At 40.7% G+C, this 20618-nt stretch overlaps 1 protein-coding gene across 2 annotated transcripts in view; it reads left to right on the forward strand.

The window, feature by feature from the left end:
• Window positions 1-20618, forward strand: part of brinp3a.1 (bone morphogenetic protein/retinoic acid inducible neural-specific 3a, tandem duplicate 1) — a 72185-nt gene that overhangs the window by 29409 nt on the left and 22158 nt on the right. For both annotated transcript variants that reach the window (XM_085775166.1, XM_085775168.1), the window contains exon 4: window positions 1718-1902. In XM_085775166.1, coding sequence (XP_085631292.1) covers window positions 1718-1902 — 185 coding nt within the window. The remainder of the gene's footprint in view (window positions 1-1717; window positions 1903-20618) is intronic.

Consider the following 20618-nt stretch of genomic DNA (forward strand, 5'->3'; position numbering starts at 1 on the left):
CAGAGCAGAGTGACTGACAGACCCGTGTTTCGGACCAAACACTCTATATAAATGATTGCTGTTGGAAGATATAACTATTTAAGACTTATATTAGCACAAACATTCCGCTTACTTCTGCTTTAAGCTCTGCATGTAAAAGGTTATAGTGCATTTTAGCTGCATTCTGAAATTTAATCCAAAAGCCAAACATCCCTAACTTTTTGAAAGCTCTGATGAAAGCTAAAAGTTCATATTTAATAACAATCATTAGATAGAAATTTCTAAAAGGATAAAAATGTCATATCTCAGGTTTTATTATCTATCAACATCAAACAAAAAAAAACTAGGAGAAAGTTTCAAATCTGCACTTTCAAGCTCCAGGCGACCTTGAGTTTTGGTTACGCTGCAGCATCACATGATCTGATCGAACATCCTAGAGGGGTTAAAACTCTTTATGTGGCAAAAACACAAAATAATTTTACATCTGAACTGTTGAACACTGGGTACAAAGATGCCACGACATTAAACCTGTGGATTTGTTCACTGACGTGTCAATTAAAGTAAAAAGCAAATTTCAGGTATGATGATACTGAGATATGATCATTATTATTATCAGCTTCTTTAATTCCTCTCTTTGACAGTTAGCAGAGTTCGCTATAATCCCCAGCAGCACCTCTGAAGCTCGCTAATGAACCCGTTAGATCTCACTTCATCTACCTGGAGACGAGCGTTAACCCTTCCCTTCCCCCTCCTCCCAGGCGTCAACGTGCTGCGTGATGTGAAACTTCAGTGTCTCTCTCTTCAAATGAAAAGCACGTCGTCGCCTGTAAAAAGTCGACGACGCTGTTGGACAGGATGTTCCCATTGATCCGTCGCTCCCTCTAACATCTGTCAGTCCACCCGTCCTCTCACAGCTTTTGGCTCTGTTTCGCCTTCAGAGACGATCTCCCCTCCACCCCCACACCCCCCACCCGCCTCCGTGCACTAACACAGGGAGATTTATTGTCCCTGAATTTGCACACACAGGATGAGATGAGTGGAGGCTGCAGCAGGTTTTCACCCTCACATCTTCTGTTTTCCTGCCTGTGTGATTGTGTAACGAGCGCTGGCAGGTGTTCAGTGGTTAATATTTACCACCACGCAACAGAGAACATTTTGTATGCATGCATGTGTGTGTGTGAGTCACAACTAGGGTTGCAAAATTCCGGGAATTTTCAAAGTTGGAAACTTTCCATGGGAATTAACAGGAATATATGGGAATTAACGGGAATATATGGGAATAAACGGGGATACGTATATCCGAAATTTACAAAATTGATTGGTGAGGGTGAGTAATATTTTACTCAACATTCATGTTTTTGTGGTTCAGTAGAAGAATTGATTGTTCATACAAGAAGTTCTACTCACAAATAAATCTGTTGAAATGTCATGTTTTGTAATTGTATTATTTTCCAAGGATGACTGCTTATGACAAAGCAAAATATTTACATTTATGTTTGGATATGATACAGTTTGTTTAAATTACCCCAAATTTCCAGTTAATTCCCATAAATTCCCATGGAAAGTTTCCAATTTGGAATATTTCCAAAATTCCCCAGCTTTACTTCCCATGGAAAGTTTCTGGGAATTTTCCGGAAATTTACTGGACATTTTCCACCCCTTTGCAACCCTAGTCACAACTGAAGTTTGTGTACCTATCTCTGTGTGTGTGTGTGTGTGTGTGTGTGTGTGTGTGCAGGGGAAGAGTCACTAATGATCTTTGTGGACAAGCGGAAGTTGAGTCGGACGACCGAAGTCAGCGAGTCCAATGGCACAGCTGTGACTCTGGAGGCTCTGCACCAGCTGGCTGCCTCCTACTTCATCGACAGGGAGAGTACGCTGCACAAGCTGCACCACATCCAGATCGCCTCCACCGCCATCAAGGTAACACAACAACACCCAACACCGACCGCCACCGCCACCGCCTGCTGTTTCTGCATAACAATTCAATTCAAAACAAAACAAAACAAAACAAAAAATCCCATTTGCCAAAGATTCAAAATGCCTCTCAGTGTTGGATCTTTTTTCTTGTTTTTACACTTATGATTACGGCAAATTAGCTTCTGTCTCAGTCGATAAACATAATGATTCGACTTAAAGAAGTGGTCTGGATTAGCTTTAACGCTCTCGCTGAAGAAATAATGAAATCTCAGCCAGTTTAGAGTCTGAACAGGAGGAAGTCTACATCAGCAGGTTTCTGCTCGTCTTAATGAGAAAAGCTTCAGTGTTTTTTTCCGTCCAATCAGGGTGCAGTTTTTTTTTCCTTCTTCTTCTTCTTCTTCCTCATCTCTGCAAATGAATTCATGACACCCTCTTTAAACCACTTTATTAATACTCACAAACACTATAAGATCACTTTGAAATAGACAAACCACTGCACACTGACATAGACTTTACTATTTATAAAGAGCGTTTTCACTTTCAGCATCATCATGTTCGCTTCACGCACTGCAAAAAGAATATTTGTCTTATTTCTAGTCAAAACAAATCTCATTATACCTAAAATAAGACTCATCACATAAAAAGTAGCTTGTTTTTAGACACTTTTTTTACTTCTTTCAAGCATATTTTCACTTGAAATAAGTAGAAAAATCTGATAGTGGAGCAAGTTTTTCTTCCTTATTACTAGCACAAAGAACTTGCTTTCACTGGCAGATTTTTCTACGTATTTCAAGTGGAAATTTGTTAGAAACAAGTGAAAATGATCTAAAAACAAGTTAATTTTTAGGTGATGAGTCTTACTTTAAGTGCAAAGAGATTAGTTTGGACTAGAAATGAGACATTTTGACAAGAAATAAGACAAATATTCTTGGAAAGATTTTGAGTTTTTGCAGTGCTTAGGCCTTATTAACAAAACATTAACACGTGTGCTCAAATGCCAACTGGTCACATGACCCATAATTATCCAAATCGTATCCAGAATTTAACAAAAATGACACAATACAATGTACAAAACAATCTAAATATGCATCACTGCAACAATCATGGTGTCAAGTAAAAAAAAAAAAATCAACTATAGCCAGCATCTCATATGTATTATGTCAAAATAAAAAGCCATCAGCCAACAGGAACTATAGCAACAATTGCACTCAGGAAACACAAAACTCCTGCTGTGATTTTAAAATCTGTGATTCATAGACTGCGAGTCATTGACTCAGACTAACAGGTGTTTATGTGCTATATTTTGAATGAGATAATAATAATAATGGCGCTCGTGGTCTCCTGTGGGAATAAGTATTGGAACAATTAAGGAAATTACACAATGGCACAATGGTCAGTACTTGCCAAGTACTTAACACTTGCTAACAATTAGTGTGTGTGCAGTTTACGACCCAGCGATCGGCCCTTCAGTGGCGCACGCTATCGTTCTGCTGCAGATTATTAAAACATATTTTACAGAACATAAGGCAATCTCAGTCCTCTGAGCCTCCATGAGGACTGATAAACTTTTTTTTTTTTAATTAATGAACACTTCAGAGGGAGTGGACTTCAAAGCATCACATATTAAAGCCAGAAAGACAGAGGTTACCCATGGTAACCTGAGGAGCAGAGCTAATATGGGAAAGTTATTTAAAGAGGCAGAGAACACCTTTTATAATTAAATTGGTTATATCTCCTTATCCTCCTCTTCTCTTACTCCTATTATATATTTGGTCCTATATCTATAGGTTTTTCTTCTTGTTCTTGTTGTGCACCTTGTGTAGCAGTGTTTGCTCGGAGTATCATGTATAAATAAAGTTAGAATTGAACATTTTTTCAACCACAACCTCCTTTTATTGTGATTTTAATTGAACCCTAACAAACATTACATCTAAGTCACTTGTTAATTGAACTATTATCAGTATTTGATCCAAGTTGATTAGAATACAAACCGGCCTTTTTAAGTTGCTGCTGCACAGATTCACAGATAAAAATTAGTTTTCTCTCTCAGTCATTTTAAACACTCAGTATCTCTGTGTGTTTTGTCTCACGACGTCTTCACTGCTGCGGATCCCCCCCCCCATCGTGGGACAGTTAGATTTCCTTCTTCATGAAAACCCATGAGCCAAGAAGCTTTTCTTTCCACTCCACACTCTTGATTTTAGTTCTTTTAGCCTCTTATGTTTAGTCGCCTCAAACTGAAACTGAAAAAAAGAAATAATATCAGAATTTCTTTTTAAGCTCTATTTGTGTTTTAAAGTTTTAAAGTTTGTGTTCAAAGAAACTCGGTTTTAGATCATTTCAGTGACAAATCTCTTCACTGCCTCGCTCTGACAGACTCCTGAGCACCCGGGGAAAAAAACTTTACATGTGATTCTGTCTTCTTGCTTTATGATGTAGTGAAGCATCATTTAACATCAACTGTATTTTCTCTGGAGAACAAAAATGGACAAAGGTCTTAAATCTTGCAGCATCATTAGCCTTTCCTGAGGCGACACCAACACCAGTGAATTTCTCGATACTTATACGATACCACCTTTATAAAAAAAGAAACTGTTTCACATCAAACTATTTCAAGTATTTAAGCTCCACTGGGCTTCAACAGCTTCTCAAATTGAGAACCAAGGGTCTGCACACCAGATACGAACATGATACGTCATTTCATTTCTCTGTGGGGACGGTTCACGTTCACTCTGGTTTCAAACTGGTCCGCACCACTGGCAGAGTTTCATATTTCCATGACGACTGACCAGAAAAAGACGCGCAGTAGGCTACGTCATATTTGCGTGACTCAGGCTCAAAGTTTGTGGTGCGCACAGTGGCGGCCTTAGACATCTGGGGGCCCGTTTCAATATTTCATATGAGGCCCTACCCTGTTAAACATACAATGATTTGCCAGCTATGTGCCCATGTGTCGCTGATGCTTTAAACCCTGAAAGGACGCAGTAACGCACTATCCATGCATCCCAGGTACGCACAACACATTAAGTGTTACAATCACTATCAGGGCAAGAAACCAGGACTTCGCAGAAAAAACGAGGACTGAAGTTGGTTTTCATCAAAAAGCAAAATCATTATGTACATTTTCAGACAAACTACAGGCTTTAACAATATTCTGAATTTAAATTGGCAACAAAAGTAATGAGAGCAAAGTGCTCCGCGTTATTTCAGCACCACGGACAAGGAAGGGACGAGACATGCGGACAGACAGACGTCTACAGGCGCTGATCCTGCCGGTGCTGCGGTGCTGGAGCAGCAGACAGACAGCTGTCTCCTTCATTATTAAAATCTGTAAATAAGCTGCCAATAATATCACATTTTAGTTGTGCTCTCGCTGTGTTTTATTTCTCTGTTAAGTTAGGACGTAGTCATAGATCGCCTGTTTGGAGGCATTTTAACCCGAGGAAAAAAAGGAAAGAGGAGGAAAGTGATTGACAGACGTCAATCATCAGGTTACGCAACTGGGCGCACGTCAGGAGGAAAGCAGGAAAAACAAACACTAAGAGAAAAGGAATAATACTGGGAGAAGGAAAACGAGGGTCTATTGATAGTTTGCGGGCCGTTTTCAAAGGTAATAGCCTACGTTGTTATTAATATTTCCTGCCGTATTATTAATTAGGAGCGATTAGTAGGCTACAGTCGCGGTGTGGCATGACACGCGCATCAGTGGTTGTAGAGCGGATCAGGGGTCGAGTGTGTAACCGCACGGTGGACAGAGCTGTTTGTGTGTGTGGTGGATAGGCCTGTGTGTGTGTGTGTGTGTATGATAAGGTGAAACCTATGAATTATTGTAGGCCTACTGTCTTTTACTTGGTGGCTGGCAGCTGGGGGCCCCCCTGGTGGCTGGGGCCCGTTTCAATTGAAACGGTTGAAACATAGGTAAGGCCGCCTATGGGTGCGCACCAGGCAGACTGAGCAGATCGAGGTCCGACCACGACACAAACCAACACAGGTTCTATCAACGTTTTTTTTTTTTTTCGCGTTGGAATCGATTTAGTATCGTTTCTCATGACAACCCTATAGGTGCGTGTGGTTCTCTCTTCTTAAAGGGACAATGAGGGGTTCGCGCGCATGGCGAAATTCTTGGACCGGTGCAAGACAGACGAAAGTGAAAACATTTGCCAAGAATGTTTTCATCAATGAAAGTCTGAGGTTGGAAGACGATCAGATACCGTCATAGTTCCGACCATAAACGGCGATTCGGCGGCGTTAAACGTTATCTCCGTAACTGGCCTACATACCTCCGTCCGGTTTCACCGTTTTTATGGACGTGTCCATTTTTACCGTTGGGTATAAATGGGCCTTTATTCTCATGACCCGCTGGGCAGCGTCCGCGAAACCAAAACTAGGAAATGCTGGGCGAGCAGACCACTTAATGATAATAACAAAATAACAATAAAGACAAAACGATATATTTATCGAAAATGGACCCATTAACAAGTGTGGGTAGATTCATCCACATTAATATGAGACTTTTTTATAACGAAATACAAACTCCTGGTTGTCCCTTTAAAAACCATTGTCCTGCAGCTACATAACACGTAACATAAACAAATACACAAATACACTGACTGACTTGAAATTCCTTATTTAGCTGGCTGATTACAGATCTGTTTTTCCGCCTAACCCTCTCTAACCTCATTGCACACGCTTTATTTATAAAGGTTTTAACGTGACACTGGAGTAAACATGCAGCAGCATTGTTTCCCCTTCTCCTCGCTCCTTCATGTGTGCATTCACGGGTGTGTGTATATTTATATATATATATATATTTATATATGTACGCGGAACAGCACCACTATGCATATCAAAATATGCTTATGATGTAAATATCACCCTGCATCTTTTTTACCGCTTAATACCTTCGGGGAGTGTTCATTCATCACTCTGTCAGTTGTTATCAAGCAGAATGAATTGAATCGGCTGAGTTTGCCCTTCGCGCCGCAGACTGAATCCTCTGCGCGTTCCCAGGAATCTGTTTCTTCACATGGCTTTAATGTGTTTATATTTGCTCGTGGTAAACAACAGATTAACGTCGCTGAATGTCGGTAAAATCGGCAACCTGCAAAAAAAAAAAAGAAAACAACAACAACCATCTGAGACACTGTCAGCTTCCTGTTTATCATGGGCTGTGTGCTGTGATTACACCTGTCTCTGCAGTGGGAGTTATGGGACTGGATGTATCGGGAACAAACACCTCTGATCTGACTAATGGATCCGCAGTTATTGCTTTAATATGAACCACAGTGTGGGGCCTGTCTCAGCTGATCTGGGAACTGTCTCTTTCCTGCACTGACTTGTGGGTAAAAAACCACTGCTTCACTCTGAGACAGCGGTGCAATAGAGAAAACGTGCGATATTAAATAAGAAAAAAGAGCACTTATCTGAAATAACAAAAACTGAAGGAAGAGTGGAAGAACTGTCAGAGCTCAGTTGTCAGAAATAGGCTACAATTATAAGAAAACATAAATGTGATTATTATAGCAGCGTTAATACACTCCATCCGGTGAAAACCATGTACCTCCTTTTCTCTGCGTAGGCTATGACAAACATAAAGACCATCAGTGATGAGATGAGTTTCATTTGGGACTAATTTTTTTTGTTTGTTTGTATTCTGGCGACATTTGGTCATTTAAATTTCACTTAAGCTGCGTTCACACCGGACCTTTTGTTTTTAGAACGAGCGACGAGTTTACATGTTAAGTCAATGCAAACGAGCGACTGAGCGTTTAATCGCCCAGGCGAAAAACGCTGGGGCTCGGAGCGACGGAGCGTTTTTTCGCTCAAGTCGCTCCCGTCGCTCCCGTTGCTCAAGATGAGAAATCCCAACTCTCCAGCCGTCAGTCGCTCGTCGCTCAGTGCTGATTGGCTGCTGTAATCCCGGTGGTGCCGGTTTAAACAGAGACACATGGCAGTGGGCATGACGTCATCAAAGCGAAAATGCAAATCTGTGGCTCTGTGGCTCAAATTGACAAGCGACTGCAGCTGAGCAACGGGGCGTTTTTTTGGAGCGATACGAGCGACAGCGACAAAAATAAAAGGTCCGGTGTGAACGCACCTTTAACAGTGAGAATGTCCATGATTTTCCTAGAGGTCTGTGTGATGTAGTAAAATAGTTCCATCTGAACATCACACTATAACATTAAACAGTCAAAATTTAAAAAAAAAAAGTATACTGGAGAAACTTGAACTAACCAAATGTCACCATGTAAGTGCCATAAAACTGCAGTTCCTTTAACTGCCACTAGACTTAATTGAGTCATTCCTCATTGACCTCTATGTTAAAAAACTCAGGACATCCTGGTGCAGAAAGCAGCATCTTTAGCTCAATACTGACAACTGTGGATAACTCACCTGTTGAAATTGTATTTAAATCTTAAAGTTCTGCAGAATTGAGGGCGTGGTCACTGGATGAGCGTGTGCTTTCCGTAAACTGGTCGTCCAGGCCAACTGAACTTTTTTCTTGGTTTCTTGAAGACGTTTCTGCAGGGCTGAAGAAGCTTTTCGGATTAGAGATGTGATGAGAAGAAACGTCTTCAAGAAACCAAGAAAGAAGTTCCAGCAGGACAAACATTCACCGACGTCTCGTCTCCACGTTCTCCACCGTTTTGGACCAGCCAGCGTCAGGCGCTGCCAAGATAGTGAGGGTGGACAATCATAACGTAATAGAGGTTGCGACCATCTTTATATCCCGTCTGTGGAGCTAATACATGTGGCATTTTTGCTTGATTAAAAAGCAAACACATTTATTCATTAACTTTGTCAAAAGACCAGCCAATTAGAAGACTAATTGCTTTTCCACTTCGCCGTTTGCTTCTTCAAAGTCCACAAAGTTTTCCTTCCAGAATTAATTAGGACTTGAATGAATGCTATAGTATGTTATGTCACTATTGCATTAACCACATTTAATTTCTAACTGAGGCTGATTTAAGTTGATATCGTAAATCAAATGTGAAATGTGAAAGCGCTTGGCTGCATACAGGAGGACATGGTGACGCCTGCTCTAAAAACTACTTTGCCTTGTTTGTATGTTGCTGCTGGAGTGGTCTGCAGCGACGGGAGCGTAACTTAAAAAAACACAAACATAAAGTCGTCTGCAGTGAGCGTGGAGGAGCCAGAGGAGCCTCTTAATACAGAGCCGCACTCGAAAAGAAGAAGAAACATCAGCGTCAATTTCCCTAATTCTGACCGTGTGTGTGGCTGCAGATCGTTTGGCCTTTTTTTTTTCCTGAGCCACAGCCCATTTTTCATGGACTTGTCCTTATTGATGCTCCACTATAGAGCCCCATCAGAGACAGGACTGTACATTCTCTAAAGTGAATTGGCAAGAGAGGACATCGAGCTGATTTGGCAGTCGCCACTGAACCCGAGTCCTGCTAAAAACCCCTCTGATTGAGATGAATGGAGAATAAGCCCTCTGGGGGTACATTTGTTTGTAAGGCGTTTTCAGGTGACTGATGTAAAATATTCACAGCGTCAGCAGCCTTTAATTCCAAACATGGGTTTCTTTTTCTTTTTCTTCTTTTTTTTTTTTTTTTAACCTCACCCCAATGAAGACGGATGCCAAAACAAAGCCGCCTTTAAGAGGCGCAGTGGTCCCCTGGTTTTAAGAGATAACATAGTCTAAATGGTAGAAATGTCTGGCCTGAAGGAACAGGAGCACTGGAAAATAATCAAAGACAAGGAAAAAAAGAAGAGATCGGAGTGTGGTGGTGGTGGTGGTGGAAGTGGAGGAAAAAAATGGCTGTGCTGCCTCATAGTGTGATGAATCAGCCTTTCCATTTCAGTAATTTCCTTTGAGAGCCTCCGTCATTTGTCAAACGTTTTGCGGTATGAGTTAAGGTGTCATGCGACTGAACAGCAGAGATGAGACGAGGACAGACAGGCCTTATTTAGCATTTACCTTTTAGCCCGGGATGCTGCAGGTACACAGGAAATGCTGCATCAATCAATGCGCTTACCTTTTTATTTCTTTTTTTTTCTTTTTTTTGATTTCTCCAGCCCGGGCCATGGCTGCGTATTGAAGATTCATTAAACCAAAGTTGGGAGGAGAATATCATTGACGGGGAGGAGAAGTGATAAGGAATGTTTGACCCAATTTGCCGTGCGAGCCCTGAGTGCTCAGTCAGTCATGCAGCGTCACGCTTCATTTGTCGGCGTCGCAAAAAATAAAAAATAAAGAGAGAGAGAGAGAGAGGAATAAAAAAAAAAAGAAAACCACACAAGTAAAACCGGAGCTTCAGAAATCAGATAATGGCAGCGAAGGAACAGTCGCAGCAGCAGAATGCAGCTCTCTGAGTTCAGGGCAGTTTGATGGAAGGATAAATAAAACAAAACCAAACAAAAAAAAAAAACAAAGTGTTCTGGACGCTGTTATCAAGAGCACTGGTAAATAATTCATTACAAGCTGATTTTTTTTGTGGTTTTTTTTAGCATTTTCATTATTCAGAAAGCAAGATAAATGTCCCTCTGTTTTCTTTTCACCATATTCAACTCATCCAACCTTTAACAGAAGCCACAGGTTTCCCTTTAGGTCGGTGTTAGCCAATCAGAAGAGAAGAGGCTGTGAGTCTTTCTTCTGATTGGCTGACTTGTTTTGCAAGTGATCCAATAAGAAAAGTAGATCAAATTTAAGAATCAAACTCTCAGGTAAACCAAATCCTGCATTAGTTGGTGGTGGGGTCCACGTGGTGGGCGGGGCTTGGTGACTGCTTTGTTGTGACATCACAAGGCCACAGGAAGAAAAACAGCAACTTTTTTTATTAAGTCTTTGGAAAAATGAGCCACACACTGATGCGTTTAAGGTTCCATGTTTTCAACTTGCCAAATATTTTATTTTCAAGTTAAGTAAGTTCTGATATCTGAAGATATTTTGTCAGTCAGTGAACCAATCAAAAAAGTGGAGGATCTGAGCCTCTCTTCTGATTGGCTGACTATTTTATGAGTGAGCCAATAAAAAATAGAGCAGATTTTCAGAGTAAAATTATCAGAGAAACTTAATCTTGGGTCCAGGTGGTGGGCGGGGCTTTGGGTGACTGCTTTGTTGTGACATCACAAAGTGACAGGAAGTCCTGACGGCTGATTTTAAGGCTCAGTTTCTGAATACAGGCTGTGTGCATTTCTCTGTGGACTGAGGCTTTGATACTTTCACAGTATTAATATAAAACCCAGAGCTGCTGTTTAACAAAAAGAGACATTGGACTTTCTACTCTCCACCTTTAATCTGCAGCAGGGTAAAAGAAGCAAAGGCTAGAGAGGAGAAATAAATACACAGGATCAGATTTATTCTCTCTCTCTGCCCTTCTTCAAGTGGCTGGGACTTCCTGTAAAATAGCATAACTCACTTTCCCTTAAAAAGACTCAGTGAACATAACACTACACACTGTATCACTGTATTAAATTCCACTTTCTTCTAGGAAAGGTTCCCCTCTGTTCCCCTGTGGCTTTGAATGGCTTTATTTTTTTTCTATGAGGGCACACAATAATCTCATTCTGATGCTATTTTCTCCCTCTCCCCTTCTTCCTGCTCATAGTTTATAAGCTTATCCCTCGCTGGTTGATATTAGAGTGTAAGCCAGTGCAACAAAGTGGTCTTAAAACATCCATTGAAATCCTCAAAGACTGAGTAAACAGGCGGGAATGCATCTCAGATGCAAATGTGGATTTGCACATCCCTCCGTGCCGTGGTGATTAAGCAAACAACCGTTGTTGAAGGTGCAGCAAAAGGCAATTTTGAAATGAGCAATGATTTTCATGAAACATTAATGTTATCTTGTACTTTTTTTTCTCCTTCTCCTTCTTCTTCGTCGTCTTCCCTCTCCAGCAGGCAGAAAGTGCAGCCATTTAAAGTCCATTGTTGCTCAAAACATCTGACAACAGCAGCTCGCTAAGTGACATTTTATGCTGTTTTTGTGAAATTATTCATACGAGGGATTTGCAGCAGTGATGAATCCTCATCAGTAAAATATGCTGCAGCCTAACTGCTCTTCTAATAATATTAAAGCTTGTGAATTTTTTTAAATAATGGATGTGCCTCAGAGCCAGTGGACTACAGTACAGTAACAGGCTTAATGCTGCAGAGGCCACACACCAGCGATACGCCAGTGAACGACATAATCTGAGACGTTACAACAGCAAACTTGTTCAATCGATTTAATCTCGTTCACTTTGCTCAGTTGATCAGCTGTGTGTATTTAGTCCGAGCCTCTCCAGAGGGAAACGGAGATGTTGAGCACACAGTGATGAATCCCAGCTCAGCGTCTCCGTCTTTGTTTCATGTGTCATGCATTTGCTTTTGCAGCAGCAGCAGCAGCTTTTATTTTCTGTTCTTGCAACAAATTTGAACTTTACAGAAGCAGAGAGAGGTGTGTGTGTCTCTTCTTGTGTGTGCATAACCTCTCCAGTGGGAACACGAAGCCACACACACGCACACACACACACACACACACACACACACAAACACACACACTGATGTAGAAAGTGAGTAAAACTAGCAGCTGTGCAGCGCTTAATCCAGTTATGGTGCCAAAAACTGGCTCTGGCTCTCACCTGCTCCAATAGTTGAAACAACACGTCCTGAGCCATCGTATTTGGGCACCGAAGGGGGGGTGGAGGGGTGTGTGTGTGTGTGTGTGTGGGGGGGGGGGGGTTGTCTGAGAGTGGAAGTGTGTCAGCTCTCCAAGCAGCAGTGTTTTCCCTCTACAACATGTCTGGCAGCAGAGCAGAGCTGCATTTTTCTGCGACAGAGTGTAAGATGAAGCTGAAAAGGATGCCTTCAGGGCCCACTTGGGAATATTTGTTTGCCGCTTGAATACACAGACCGGTGACAAAATAAAGGGAAATGAATGGAAAGAAGAGAAGAGAAGAATAAATGCAGATCCCTTCTCATACGGGGGCACGGGAGAATGAAGACGATATGAATCACACCACATGCTGAGGCTGCGGCATCAACCGTCACCAGATCTTAATCCAATTGATGGAATAAATATGGCTGACAGTCTGCTGCACCGTCTTCAAAGAGGCTCCCAGAAGCTTTTTATTGACATTTTGTCTTGTTGTTTTCCACTCGTGCGTCTTCCTGAAGTGAAGCCAGAGTATAGTAAAACATTAGGCCGATGCATTCAGATGGCGGCGGTCACGAAGGCTGCGTCCATCTTTGTTTACAAAGCACAGATTCAGCTTGAGAAGATCGGTTCTTCAGTTTGCTCTCGAAGTCGTGCCACAAACTTTTCTTCTGTGGATGTTTCACCAGACCGTTGCAGCCCACAAAACCATGGACGTCTTTGCAAACAGTTACTTTTTTCACAGCTGCCATCATTAAAAGCACCAAGATAGAGTATAAACATAATAATGATATGTAACACAAATTGTTGTCGGCGTTGTTTCTTTTAGAAATGTCAGTTAACGCTGAACACTGACACGCAACTCCCACATCCACCCTTTGAATCTGCTTATTGAGTATGAAGTTATGAATTATTGTTGGGATATCTATGCTCAGACACTAACCAGACATCGTTGAAGACATGAGCCATGTTTGCACAACAATAACCAGAATCAAATAGGAATAAATACAGATCCGTCCTCTTGTGTCATCAGTGACCCGTTTTCAGGTTTTAAATGCATAAAAGTACCACATAAATTAGTTTATAGCATCAAGGCTTTTTGACTTTGTCAGGAACCTCTATTTAAAGAAAATAAAACAAAAAACTAAACTTTTTCACAAAATTCTTAAATGCTCTGGTTAAAATTATGACATTTTTCATCAATTTTGACCCGGTAATAACGATATGAACAATAATAAGAGTTAAAACTGAAATCATAAGTGCAAAACCAACCTTTTCATGGATAAAGAAGCCTAACAATGTAACCAAGAGATGAGAAACTGACCCTATGGCAGCAGAAAGCTGACAAGAGGAAGGTTCAATTGAAGTTAAGGGTTATACTGACAAAAAAGATATTAAAGATATTAAAACCAATATTTTAATGGAAAAGGAAGCTGAACAACATAACCAAGAGAAGAAAAACAAATTGGATGAAAAAACATGTTTAGTGTATTTTACAGCTGATATAAAACACGGGTCAAAATCGACCCGAACACCATAGATGGCAGCAGAAAGCTAACAAACGACGAAGGTGAATCATGTCGATTGGAAAATTTAAATCCAAACGGGCTCATTCGGAAATAAATTTCTTTCCGTTCAAGATGGGTGGTTTATGCCGGTCGATTTTCAGATCAAGATCCATGTAAAGGGTTAATCTGATCAAAGTTGTCTCTGCTTCTGACTTTCATCCACTGGCTCCTTGGTGGTGGAAGGGAAACAAAACGAAGCGTTGCCGTGGCCAACCCCCTCGCGTAGATCACAGCAGGAGAAGTATAAACTGCTGTGGCTGCAGCTTCATTAAAGAGTAAAAACCAGAAACAACAGGAACGATACAGGTCGGTTCTGATCAGAGGAGGCAACAGGCAGGTAGAGAGAGACGGAAAAACTTCTTCTTCTACTGTACAGTGAATTTATTCAGATGAATTGCTTGATGCATGTACACGCACGTTTTAATCGGATCATATTATTTCGCGCAATGAAGCTGGAATTTACGATGAGAAGAAAAAATGCACCTGTAAACGTGGCTGTAGAGAAGTTAAAGAGTTAAACAGCGTTCAGACTGTAAACACTAGTAGATGGAAACATGAGGCAGGTGTGATGAGATTCCTGACGAGCAGATAAACAGGTCACGTCTGCAGCACGTGGAACGACCGGGAGCTGCTGCTTATTCCAGGAAAAGCCTTTAAGTGCAATTAAATGTTCCATTAAATGCAGCTGTTAGTTATTCTGACACAGTCAGCACAATTATCTTGTTCTCAATTATGGCACATTAATAACCGCCTCCCCTCCCCCTCCCCACACACACACACACACACACACACACACACACCTTCCCTCCATGTCATTTACATATCACATTCTTAGAACAACTTGCATGTTTTTTTGTTTTTTTTAAGCAGCGACTGCCTCTTAAGATCCTGAAATATGTGTAAACCTATGAAATATTTATTTATATTCTTTTAAATTCTTTCTGGGGGTCGGTTTCTAATAGAGCGGGCTGACTGTGCACACATGCTCTGCTCCACTGGGCTCTTTTTTTTTTGCAGATGGTCTCATTGCTATGCATAGAAAAGCCCATCTTTAGATTTGCATTTGGTCAATTTTCCCCTTTAAGTTGGACATCTGTCTGTGTTAGGAATTAATCTGCGTATCCCTATGGAAGCTCCTCGGATTTTAATTAATTGTGTTAACGCATCAATAATATAAAAAAAAAAAAAAAATCAGTTACGTTCTCTTCTTTCCCACTTCGTCTCCGCCGGCCGGTCCCCGACCAAAATGATGGCTTTGTATTCAAAAGACTTTATTTTAATAAGTTTAAATTGAAAAGCAGCAGCTGAGTTCAGAGCAGGATATTGAAAGAGACACTGGACGACGGACGGACAGAGCTCCCAGCTCTTCCTCTCTCTCTCTGACCTTGTGATAGACGTTAGAAAAAAGGAAAAAAACAAAACAATTTTCCTGCCCACAGCGGCTGAAAAACAGTCGTCCTTTCCCTCGCGGCTGGAAAACCACTGTTGCCGTCATTAATCCACCTAAAAGATGCGTTTACTTATATCTGACCTATGGGAAAATATTAAAAGAAGACACAGTCATGGTGTTTGGCAATAATTCGCAAAGTGACAGCGAAAAGGAGATGGATTTCCCTCCAGGTTGGCAGTTTATCTTCTCTGCCCCGTGAAGCCTGGATAGATGGATTTATATGTATTATATATATAAATGTATGTGTGGTCTAAATCAGGCTTTTGTCAAGGAAGACTGAGCTGAGATTGTGAACAATCAAACCGTGAGCTCAAAGGGGAAAAAGAGCGATTCTTACACTGTTTTATGTGCGTCTCTTGTTTTGTCAGCACAAATCTGGAGTTGTGTCTTTGAGGCCTCGGCGCCGTCGTCGTTGCATCTTCCAAAGCTCGCGGCAAAAAGTTGTGAGATCTTTTTCATGCCGGTCTCAGAAGGTACTCTAGTACTTTTTTTTTTTTTTTTTACTTTTCCAAGTTCTCAGCCAACTTCTTCAGTGGATCAGCATTTGAGAAAATTTATTTTGAAAGATACTTTTTTTTCATGCAGTCTGTCCTTATCATTATGCAGCCTGTAAAAAAAAAAATAGCGACATCACTTTGATCTCTTTTGACACAGTCTAATTTCTGCTTAATTCAGCCGACTTCCCATGCCGGAGGTAATTACCAGACCATTTTTGAGGAATTTTTAGTTTATTTTTGTTTGTGTGTGTGTGTGTGTGTGTGTGTGTGTGTGTGTGTGTTGGCCTGTGCCATCAGTATTAATCTTTTATACGTCTGCCAGGAATGGCAGCAGACGTTTGCTGCTCTTAGTTCTATTTTCGCCTCCTTTTGTGTCACATTTTTCATTGAAAAACTTGTCTAATTACACCTGGCTGTGATAAAAGACCAACACCAGCAGCTTCACTACAACAGAGTCTCCTCTACGTTCTTTATTTTTTTATTTCATGTGAAGTCATGTGACGTTAGTTTCACTGCTGCTTGACTCTGAGAAAGTCACTGCACATAATTCTTCTGGAGTGCAAAGAGCAATAAGACCCTGAAATGCTTTACTCTCCAAATATAAAGTGAAGTGGTGGCGTGAGAGCAAATCACCCGAGTTTGCATGACCTTGATGCCCAGAAACTCATTTTTAAGCACAACTAACCCAGCCCACTTCTGCACGGCTCTGCAAAGTTTATAAAGCACCATGTCACTACAAAAGACCTTCAGATGAAAAAGGGCTTGAAAATATCCAAAATATCAAGTAGTCACCGGGTTTTAATACAGTTCAGTCACAGTCAGTAAAATCAATCCCACACAGGCTCATTCTGGGATGTCTTTAAGTCATTTTTATCACATTAAAGCTCCATACAGTATAAAGGTAGATGTTTGTATTAAAGCTCCATACAGTATAAAGGTAGATGTCCATGTGTAGTGTGATTATAAAGCAGCTCTAGGTTCTATATTAATACTGTGAAAGTATCAAAGCCTCAGTCCACAGAGAAATGCACACAGCCTGTATTCAGAAACTGAGCCTTAAAACCAGCCGTCAGGACTTCCTGTCACTTTGTGATGTCACAACAAAGCTAGTCACACTAGGCCCCGCCCATTTACCACCTGGACCCACCATCCATCCAACAACATGTAGGATTTGGTTTCTCTGAGTGTTTTATTCTAAAAATCTGCTCTATTTTTTATTGGGTCACTCAGAAAACAGTCAGCCAATCAGAAGAGAGGAAACCTTGATGTAAAACTACATTGTGGTGATAAAAACTACTGAATATCTTCCTATTAAAACTTGCCAAACTTTAAAATAAAACACTGGACAAGTGCAAAGGGCGGGACCTTGAACACATCACTCTATGGTTTGTTTTCCACAGATTGTGGCCCTGGAGCTCCAGTTAATTGAAGCAGAAAAAAAACAAAACAGTTGTTGTTTGTCTTGGCATCATTCTGTGTTATTGTATTCAGTCAAGCCACATATTGAATCACAACATTTTAATTTAGAATTAATGTAAATGTAGAGTTTGTTTTGGAGTTAAGCCAGCGGAGAACGAGCAGCAGCAGCAGCAGCAGCAGCAGCGGGTTTTAATAGATCGCACAAACTGGTAATAGAAATAAACACATTCAGGTCGAGTGGGACCGGGGATCATCTGCCTGAACAGCTTCAAAAGCTTCATTTGTCCCGGAGAATCATTTCCTCCTGGCACACAAGAGAGGCTTTTTATTTTCTTATTAAAAAAAAGAAAAGAAAAAAAAACAAGACGAGGACAACGGGTTCACTTCATTTTCCCACATGTAAATACAAGCAAGCAACAGATGCTCGACAAGAAACCTTATCTTAGTCCTCTACACTCTATTAGCTTCTCTGTCATTAGAAACTTTCTCCACATTAGCATCCAGTTCTTAAATGACTCCAAGTTTTATTTTTATTTATTTTTATTTTTTTTCCATTAGTGTGATTTGGGTTTCTGTCTCAGCTTAGGTTCTGTTTGGATTTACTCAGTAAAAACCTGCAGAGCTCCTCCACCCTGCACACACACAGTGATGTGTTTACTGCCCAGACTGTTTATTCAGACAAACAATTCATGCACACACATCTCACTGCTGGACAGTCCACAGGTCTCTGTATACATATCTCTCTTCAAATACGAGCTGGTAAAAAAAGAAAAGAAAAGAAAAGGTGGACAGAGACGTCTCCCTGTGGCTCAGCTGCTGAGATTCTTCTCTTACTCCGTCATGGCTGATGCTGCTTCTAGGGGTGGAGATCTTACTCTGGAGATTTTTTTTACTGAATTGTTTGAAATCCTCTTCGCACTCCAATTGCAACCAATCAATTAAATGTTTTTTTTCACAAATATGAAAAAAGTCAGTCACCTGTGGAACGGGCTGTCCTGTAAAAACAGCATCCAATCATCTTGAACGCCACTTTCAAGTCAATTGGATCGTGATGTGTCAATCAAACTGCCATCTCTGTCCCTCCCTCCTCTGTGCGTACCGCTTTTTGTGCTTTTTGTGCACTAATCGCACACGCTCAGAGTCTGTTCTTGCGCTCTGGAGGCGTGGCTTCGGAGAGGAGTCTGAGGAAAGGAGCTTGGACTTTTGAATTGTGTATTTTCAAAATGTGGCCTGCTGGAACCGTTTTCCAGGATCTCCTACTCTACCTTTTTTTTCTGAGCTGAGGCCTTGTATAGGCCCTTTGGGTCTCTTGTCTGGGCTTGCACCTATTGTTTTTGGGGGTTTTTTTTGTAGTAGTATTTTAATATGTCCCATTTTTATTCTTTATTGGTGCAAAATAAATAAACTAAACTAAAACCTTTAATCTGGATCAGGACAGGTGTGTAAAACCAGGCTGTTCAAAACGTTTAATCTTTAACAATCCAGCATCCAGGATCATGTGATCCATCTTTACTTTTATCCCAGCTGTTCAAAGCAAAATTGCAAACTTTTCCCAAATATGGATTATCGCTTAAAATGAGACATTTATGAGATGTTTTATTTGAAGAAACAAACAAGTAACAGCAGAAAACAACACAAACATCTAGTTATAGCCAGACCTGATCTGACCCACAGGAACTACATAAAAAAGCAAATATACATTACTCAAATAAATACATTGTGGATATTTTTCCATGAGTTTTAAATATGATGCAATATACATAAATGTTGTTCATTTGACCAATTTGAATATTAATTGGGATCAGAATAATCAGGATTGAACCAGATTAAAACCAAGACTGGATTAAGTGATCGAATCCTAAACCCCATTTTGAAGATTTGATCCAATCCTTTATCCAAAATCCAATCAGATGACTTTTGAACAACTGGGCCCAAGACCTCACGAGCCGATCCAGATCCAGATGTTTTTAATGAATCCCACTCGTCTCATTCGACCTCCAGGAACCAGGAGAATCTTCATTAGGTAATTAAATCCATATAGCTGCATTATCAGATCTATAAAAGTACCGTAATAATAATAATAATGCACGTTGTGAGGATAAATAAGTCTGACAGGCAGCGAGATGACCCACTCTCAGAGCCAAACACACCAACTGCCAATTTGTTTGGCACCTCGCTGGATGTCACTGAACCGTTTCCTCGATTCGTAAAAGAGGGAAGAGAAACTGGTGCCCATTCCCACTCCAGCTCTCCGTCGCTCACTTGGAGTGTCATTTATTCTCACACCTCCCACACAGACACACCACTCTCCACTGGGAAGAGTTGTGTGTTTTTTTTCCTCTAGGCTACAACGTCCTCTCCCTCAGCAGCGTGAGCGACAACCGTGGTGAAAATTGTGCTCTTCTTTGATCGAGGAGGAGGAAGGAGGGAAGAAAGAAAGAAAGAAAGAAAGAAAGAAAGAAAGAAAGAAAGAAAGAAAGAAAGTGGCTTGATTGGTCATGATTGCAATAATCACACCTGCTGTAATCTCACTGTGGTTGTAGTGTTTTCAGCTCCGTCACAGGTGCAGTGAAAATGGGCCAAAAGAAAAAAAAAAAAAAAAAAAAAAAGCCCCACTTGTCACACTCTTTGAGCTCAAATCACACACCTTTGTGTCGGACACCATTGATTTTAACAAAAAAAATAAAAAAGCACTATTGAATTCAAGAGAAATTTTAATCCACAGGCAACACCTTTGAAACCGTTTCACACACCACCCCATAATACTCAGACAGTTATAATTTATACGGGAGTACAATGTGTAAAACTAAATTAAACAGCATCAACATGTGGTGTTATAATTACCCATAAACCTGTGGTAACTCTTCACAGGGCACTTGTTTATGCCCTGAACCATTAGAGGCTTTTTTTTGTTTCTCTTTTTTGTTTTGCTGCAAATCAAGAGCAATGATGTTAAAAAAAAACAAAAAACATTTTAAACACATGGATAAAGTTACAAAAAATGTTATAATTGACAGTTAAAAATGCTTGATGAGTATAAACTTAAGTATTTGCCTTCAACTTAAAATAGTAACCGAATGTGGTGAGTTGCCCGATAATACACTAGGCTAGTTATAGCCTGACATGTTAGCATGTTAGCATCTGCACTAACGCACACAGAGACACCCTGGACTATAACCTCAAC

Source organism: Trachurus japonicus, chromosome 4 (genome assembly GCF_045865225.1).
Source record: "Trachurus japonicus isolate A0001 chromosome 4, Traja_1.0".
NCBI classification, from domain to species: domain Eukaryota; kingdom Metazoa; phylum Chordata; class Actinopteri; order Carangiformes; family Carangidae; genus Trachurus; species Trachurus japonicus.